The following is an 8,669-nucleotide window of genomic DNA, read 5'->3' on the forward strand; positions in this document are numbered from 1 at the left end:
GACAAAAGAGATGATTTCAGCTTTCCTATTGTGAACTTTCCATTTCTAAGTAGCAACATTCCAGCAGCACCTGCATACGGGGTATATATCTCCCAATTGATACGATATTCCCGTGCTTGCATTTCCTATCATGATTTTCTTGATAGAGGTTTGCTGCTCACAAGGAAGCTATTAAACCAAGAGTTCCAAATGGTGAAGTTGAAATCATCCCTTCGTAAATTTTACGGACGCCATCACGAGTTGGTTGACCGTTATGGAATAACCGTTTCACAAATGATATCGGATATGTTCCTTACGTCGTAACTACAATCCCCTTCCCTTTCATGAATATGACCTACCGAATTAGACTATTTACCGGATTTGTAATCACTTAAGCAACACGACGGGTGCCACATGTGGAGCAGGATCTGCTTACCCTTCCGGAGCACCTGAGATCACCCCTAGTTTTTGGTGGGGTTCGTGTTGTTTATTCTTTAGTTTTCTATGTTGTGTCGTGTGTACTATTGTTTTTCTGTTTGTCTTTTTTATTTTTAGCCATGGCGTTGTCAGTTTGTTTTAGATTTATGAGTTTGACTGTCCCTTTGGTATCTTTCGTCCCTCTTTTATAATAAAATAGTTCATTTCTATGTATTTGACGTTTATTTTTGTTGCACTTCAGTGTTCCTGTTGTTCCTTTGTTTTCCTATAATAGATGATGTGTTTCCCTCGGTTTTAGTTTGTAACCCGGATTTGTTTTCTCTAAATCAATTTATGACTTTTGAACATCGGTATACTACTGTTGCCTTAATTTATCGTTTTAGAGTTATGTTTTTTTATAAATTGAACAAAACGATTTTTTCGTTTCTATTCCATAACTTTAATTTGCCTCAACCAAATATAATGAAACGTTTACACAATGCTTATTTCCGTAAAATACAAATCAATATAATAATAAGAATATGTAGTATAATATCAATGAATTCTGCGGGTTCCGGTAGTATCACTTTAGGAGCCATCTATTATTCATTGCGTCTGTTTCATTTATCAAGACCCACATTACGTAAAATTTAGCGAGTTTTCCTCACAATGAGATATTTCAATGTTAAAGTTTAATCATTTCGTTTCTTTTATTTCATTTTTTTTTTCAGAAACAAACACTCCGTTGGTGTCATCGTTGTCATCATTACCATTAGTTTTTGCTGTTATCGGATGGACCTTAGCCGTTGTGTTAGCTGGTACAACTGTATTTTACAAGAGGTTTTTTTATATAAATATATATCTAAGTTTCCCTTTAACGCTTCTGTTTAAAAAAAAAGATTATAGTTTAGTCAGCAACGTAACCACAAAAAGTAACAGTATGAAAAATTAAGTATTTTGAATGAACGAATGAATGAATGAATATATTTTATTGCAGAAGCAAACATAATGCTATAGCAAAATAAAATAATATACAATTACAATAAAAAATTATGTATGAAAAATTAAGTATTATTGATTCTAATAATAAAATGAAAATATTTGTTGTTATGATAAAGAAAGTGACAAAATAAAAATGGTAGAATAAATGTTTTTCTTCGTGCTTTTTCATTTTTCATTGTTTCCACCGGTTACAGTCTTGTCTATTTATTGTCCGCAAAGACGTGTTTAAATTTCAAATGTTTTTATTCGGTAAGATTAAGTGTAAGAAAATGTACATGGCAGATATTTTACGAAAGATGTGATTATGTTAAATAAGAGTCAATATCAAACGACCATTGTTATGTGCCTAAACACTTGATGAGATTGGTTGAGATTCCAGCCAATCCCTTTTAATCTCGGTAGAATAACACATATAAAATAAAATAAAAGTAAGCACAAAACGACTTTACAATTTTTTACATTAAAAGAGTTTACTCTGTAGTCACAGTATATTAGAAAAAACGTAAGACAATGCAATATAAAATCTATCATTCATTCCAATTGATGTTCAAATAATAGCGATTCATACTGTATTATTTTATTTCAGACAATTGCATAGCAAGCAAAGTAACACCCCAGTTACGTCAAATGCAAACATTATCGAACTTAGTGGTGCAAATGATCGTTCAGACTACATCAACACAGATTCTACTAAAGATACCGATGGACACTATGAGAGTATCAAATAACAAACCACTAAACTATCAATATATGTATATATAGATAGTGTATTACTTTAAATATTTTATCTGTAAATGATTATGAATTCGTATAATTACTTTTTAAGTTTGCAATATTTTGTCTGTTTGAAATTGATGCATAACCATGGGTTTTAAGATAACATTTCAATTAAAAAGTGATAAGATAGCAAATACAGGCAATAGTAGTATAAAAGTAGTGGTAAATAGTCACGAATCGATTAAACTGAACCAAAGCCGGGTCACAAACCAAAATATAGGGAAACATATCAGCTATAAGAGAGAGAAAACCAAACAACTGAAACACTGAACTGCTACAAAAACAAACGCCAACATACACAGAAACGGATTATGTGATAACAACTGCTATATTGTAAGATTGCATAAAAATAGGTGATAAAAAAGGAGTAAATCAATAATTAAAGCCATAATGCTTTTAAATCTTTTTTCTATTTTTTCTTCTGTATGTGTTTAAGTATCAGTACAAAACATAATGGCTATACTGATGGCTTTTTGTCAGTTTGTAATGTCCGAGTAACAGTGCCATCATTTCATAGAATTGTTATACTATTGACATTATGCAAATAAGACATAGTAAAAATTTACAAGTTAGTGGTGTGAATACTCACTATATGATACGTCTTAAGAATACTTTGGAATCCATTCTACTATAACCATATTAAAAAATAAATTTAATTAAATATCTTTCATAAATCCCCCCCATCTGTTGACAAATGACTCGTGTTTGTCTTTAGAAATATATAAATATTCTAATATCTCCAGACGTCTTTTCAAAAATGTAAGAAAAGCTTGCACAGATATGAACAGTCGGTCTAATTGTGTGTTCTTTACATAATAAATGTAATATTTTGCCTGTAGACTGCAATAATTTAAAACTAAGTTATCAGAATTCAATACACCAAAAATGACACTGTTTTTATTCAAAAATAGTTTTACTCCAAAAACTGAATACCACCAATTTGAAAAATTTCTCCAAAATTGTTTTATTTCTGTACATTCAAAAAGTTTATGCTCTATAGTTTCTATTTCTTTACAACGTACACATTCATTAGTTAAGGAAAGTTTATATTTTTCAAGAAGATAATTATGTGAGACTATTCTGTGTAGTAGTTTATATTGAAAAGCTTGTAGTTTGCTTTCTATAGTACATTTGAAAGCTAATGAATAAATATTTTTCCATTGTTCGTCACTAATTTCTATATTAAAACTTTCTTCCCATCTTTGTTGTGAAATAGGAGAAACACTTCCCTGATCGATAAAAAGTGAATATACATCTTTAGCAAATAATTTACTAATAGGCATTTTTTTTATTTTCATGCTCAAGAACGAATCCAAATGAGTTGCTGTTAGGTGACATGTGACATGTGTTGTTGTAATAACAAATCTATATTTAATATTTTCATTATGTTAAAAAATATTATATCTGTTTCTAAAATCTAAGTTCATGTTAATGATTAAAAATATTAAATTGGAGAACCACGTTTTGTCAAGCTTAAATTAAAATATCAGGATAAAAAAAAACAATATTCGTACAGTCAATATTAGAAAAACAATGTATAAGTACTCGCTTGCTATTTGTATAGACACCTATTATTTTTGCTTTTGAGTTTATATACGTTCCACTAATCAGATGTTAGTACATTAAGTAAGATTTCTATTTGACCAACTTATAAATTATGCTGTCTATCTGAAACACTGAACATAAAGTTGATCATTTTCCTTAATTTCGTTATCTAAAATGACAAAAAAATCTAGATTTAGTTTTATGTAAAATCTTCTGTTATTAAAATTGTACATTGGAACTCTCAAAACCGGCCCCCGTCGGACCACGGAAAACGGTCGGTTTGCAGGTGTGGTCGGTTTGTTTAAATTGAAAATCATGAAGAGATAACCCTTAATATGTTGGTTTGATTAAATATGAAAACGCATTTTACATTAATCAAAATATATGTTCTCCTCTGTTGATTTTAGTTTTATATATTATTTGTTTATGTGGCTTATCTCTGAACTAGCTGTGTATGCCATCATTTTTTACATAAATCTTGAATTTAGTTCATTTTTGTATCATTTAATCCGACATTTTTAAAATATTTTCCATCATTGTTTATTTAAGAAATCAACTATGTCGGGAATCGAGATTTCAGATTTTTCAAATATTTGTCGACTAAAAGCTATTTGTTGGGTGTGATATTTTAATTGGGGTTCTTTTTATCCATAATTGTTTCTGTACACGGTCATGAATTTTTGAAAACCGATTCTATTGTACCATAAGTTAAGTCATGTTATAAGTTAGTGTCACAGATAATAACAATACTTGAATATTCCTCAATCAAGTTCAATGTATGTCAGACACCCTCGGGTTTATTTTTCTTCTAATAAAGTTCATTTAAAACTTGTTATGAATAAAATCATTGTGGATATCCGGATTTAAACTTTGTACGTCAGACGAGAGTATCGTCTTCAAAAGACATTCAGTGACGCTTGAATCGAAAATATAAAAACGCCAAACAAAGTTCGAAGTTAAAAAGCATAGATGATAAAAAATAAAACATATTCTATCAGTCTCAATATTTTTGATGTAGCATTTAAAAATACAAATACAAAAAAAAACTGACAACGCCATGGCTAGAAAAGAAAAAGAACAACAAACAAACAATAGTATACAGTTATTTGATATGTAATTATGCAAATGATCAAAATATATTTCCCGAGGTATGAAGATCAGCTCATTGTCTATTGCCCAAAGCAAACGGTAGGTCAGTGCAATAGACTGTACACCGATACAACAGACTGTACACCGGTGCAATAGAACGATAATGTCCAGTGCAATAGACCGCGGAACAAAAAATGGCAGAGAAATAGCAAATAATACAGAAATATTAATAAAACAGTAAAATACTCTTTATTATGTAATAATACACATTAGTACACATAACACAACATTTGCTCTTTACGAACTTGAAAGAGAACTTCCAAATGACTTTCATGTTCCTACATAATTATGTGTGTGTTTCAACTGCTACATTTAATCATGTTAAATTGCCCCTTCCGCGTTTATTGTCAATTTCAGATTTGGTCCTTATTTTTGGTCTTCAATCTCTGCCCTCTCTCTTTGTTTTATATATAGCTAGCTTAACCTCTCACTTGTATGACAGTCGCATAAAATCTGTTATATTAACATCGATGTGTGAACAAAACAAACAAACATTATAGGTAAAAATGTTAAAAAAAATAGGGGTACAGAAGTCAATATTATGTTATAATCTCAATCACTATAAAACAAACAAAGAAGCACAAAAAGGCATATAATAGACAAGCGCAAAAATTTCTGGAATGATACAGTAAATTTGCATTGCCTCTAAAATTAGAGAACTAGAAACAGTAATATAGAAAGCAAAATAGAATGATACCTGCTATTTAAAAATTTTCAACCAATCAAGTATCTCAAAATTTGATGGATCGTGGACTAAAACATGACCATGATACATGTTTATCCATAAGCCCATGATACATTTTTGTGACATTCATTTTGTATGGTACAAAAGGTACAACATATATGGTACGCCATAAGCCATCATTCTTGTAAGCTAAGTGCATGTCCAATGTTCGTGTACGATGTTAACTGCTTTAAAACCTATTCCGGATTTTGTTTCTCTATCATGCATCATGATTAAAATATAATTATTTTAGAAAGAAATTTTTTTTTAGAGAAGTGCGACACTCTTTTTACGACAACAAAATATTTCACAGAGAAAATTTCACATAAAATTACAAATAAAAACATTCAGACTAGCACTTTCAGATATGGGATAACGTAGAATTTACATATATATAAAAATCTGATTAACTAATGTTAACATGAATCGGATGGATATGATATGCTTGGAACTAATCCATGCTGTTGGGCACTAATGTCCAGGGTTAAAGAAGCCAAGGATTCAAAGGAGAAAATGTCCCCTTTCAAAAGTGTAAAGTTGGGAAACCCATCATGTTTTGTCACACACACAATTTTCCCGCCAAAGGTCGTTGGTTTTCTCCGGCCACTCCGACCTCTTCCACCAATAAAAACTGACCACCACGATATCGATTTCATAGTGAGGATATCAACTTAATGGAAAATAAAAATCGATTTTGTTCCATTTATTTAAACTGGAAAAAATATAGTTCCTGTTTAATCTAAATCTGGAAGTTTACAAATGTGCTACGTATTGTCCAAAGCGAACAACGAAGTCACGTGTAAAAACGCTTCATTACACGAGAATGTGAATTTCCCTTCAAAATATATACCCCACATTAAAGACACTATTCAAGTTTCCAGAATTTTTAGAAAGCATTTTAAAATTAAGAAGGAAGTACGATCTATCAAGATAACAGGAAACACAGTCTAGACGATGAGTGGGATTGCACATACGCAAGTTCAATCTTTAGACTAGTTTGATTGAAATTTTTAACTCAGATTACGACACATCTTCGTCTCATTTTTCAGATGCTGTGATATATTGACCAGGGGAAGTTCGTTCCTACAGCTTGAAAACAGGTTAAAAAATGCGATTCGATACACAACTTCAATAACCCATTGATAGAATATACTGAAATGCTTTTTATATATAATGTTTTTATATAGCATGATTATCTATTGTCATCAAAATTCATTGCTGTAAGAATACTCTGGTGAATTTACCCAACATTTTAATCCTTATTGGGGGATCATATAATTTGATTTTCATATATAGTCTTTTTTCATTACTGTCCTGGTGCCTTTTATAGGTTCAAATCATAATGTCTCACTAAATACATACAGCTAAAAGTTCGTTTCTTTCCATGTTCAAAATGTTGTTTAAATGGCAACAAGGGCATCCTAAACCAATTTTTATATGAAGGAAAACAGCTTAACGTGATATTAAAATATATTTCTTGGTGTTTTTTTTAATTTATTTTTTCTTAACTTGTTAACTCTAGTTTCTCTTCAATCGAAATCTATAATTTTGAAAATATGCGATGAATATCACCTTACATATAACAAGAGTATACTAAACTCAATTCAAGAGAACAAATAATTCCCTTCAAAAGTACATGTACAGATATAAAACCTGATTGCAAGTGTTTTCCGGAGAGCATCATAAAACTAAGAAGGAAGTAAGATCTTGCGAGACAACAGGAAACAACGCGATAAGTGGGCTGTACTTTCGGAGATTTAAGATATATTTGCTTTGATTGAAGTTTCATTAAAAATTTAATACGGAATTCATTAATGCATTTCTCAAATCACAAAATACGATGAAAAAAATCAATATAGAGTCATACTTACAATACATGTAATTATAAGCTAGGCTTAAATGTATTTGTTCACTAGGAGAAGAAGATTTGAGATATGATATCATTCTTTATATTTTTTAACGAAATATGTTGAAAAAGGGAGTGCCTTCGTCGTGGCTGTTTTTCATTTGGGAATATAAAAACGAATATATCAAGTGAGGTTGTATTTTGACATCAAATGATATTTTTAATAAAGAAAGTTTCAAAATAACAAGCTCTTCATAACACTGGTATATATTGACAGGGGTTTAATAAAGGAACCAAAAAAGGAAAACAAATATAAATAGGTAAATGTGCTTGTTTGCTATTGAAATTTTGGTTGGAAAATGTTCTCTCTTGATTTTTCATAGCTTTATCATTGACAAGACAAAGTTTTCAAAAATATTAAAATAACTAATTTTAGACTTTAACAATTATACATATAAAAGATTTATAAACATAAAAATGGGGGTCAATGGGCATATTTTAGACATTCAAATCCATAAAACTAGAGGATTCCATGAAAAATCTGACAAAAAAAAACCCAAAAAACATGACAATTAAGGTTCCCTATGCTCACTCGTACAAAGATGTGAAGACAAATGATACCAACACAAACTCATGGAATTCTCATTAATTTATTGAAATAAACATGATTAGAGCTAAGTATGTGGTTCCTATACAAGAAATAAGTATGTCACGTTAACACTGATTTCTGACATGTATACGCCCTCTTCGTTTGTTCTATAAATTCTGTGCCACTGTATCTGCTATTGAATTTTCAACATTGATAGTTTGATTAATAGGGTTTCTTCCTTTTCTATTTTCCTAAATATTTCAAATATTTTGCATTTAAAACATCCTTTCCCGAAACTCTCAGTCATTCATTGTAATTTTCTTTTAAAATTGCACGTCTAAATAATAAGAGGCAATATTCTTAAAGCTAAGTTAATGATATAAAACTTAGAATACGTGTTGTGATGATATTACCGATGAGAAAACTGTCCTTTAAGTTCCGAAAAAAAGCATTGAGGGAATCTCAGACAATAAAACTGATAAAAGAAGTAGTTGAAGATATAATATATATATAAACAAATACCCATTGCATTGGGCATTACTAGTTTGATGACTGTTATAATTATATATGTAAACGACCCTCTGTTCGTTTTGATTTGTTGTTTTTGGGATGTTTTTTTTTCTTTTGCGTATAATAATTGT

The 8,669-nt window shown here is 30.3% G+C and overlaps 1 protein-coding gene across 1 annotated transcript in view; it reads left to right on the forward strand.

Moving 5' to 3' along the window:
- LOC143048503 (uncharacterized) overlaps window positions 1-3,340 on the forward strand; it is a 28,373-nt gene extending 25,033 nt beyond the window's left edge. Inside the window, exons 8-9 of the mRNA XM_076222192.1 lie at window positions 1,128-1,236; window positions 1,985-3,340. Coding sequence (XP_076078307.1) covers window positions 1,128-1,236; window positions 1,985-2,126 — 251 coding nt within the window. The 3' untranslated portion in view covers window positions 2,127-3,340. The remainder of the gene's footprint in view (window positions 1-1,127; window positions 1,237-1,984) is intronic.
- Window positions 3,341-8,669: the final 5,329 nt, after the last annotated feature.

This window comes from Mytilus galloprovincialis, chromosome 10 (genome assembly GCF_965363235.1).
Source record: "Mytilus galloprovincialis chromosome 10, xbMytGall1.hap1.1, whole genome shotgun sequence".
Lineage (NCBI taxonomy): Eukaryota > Metazoa > Mollusca > Bivalvia > Mytilida > Mytilidae > Mytilus > Mytilus galloprovincialis.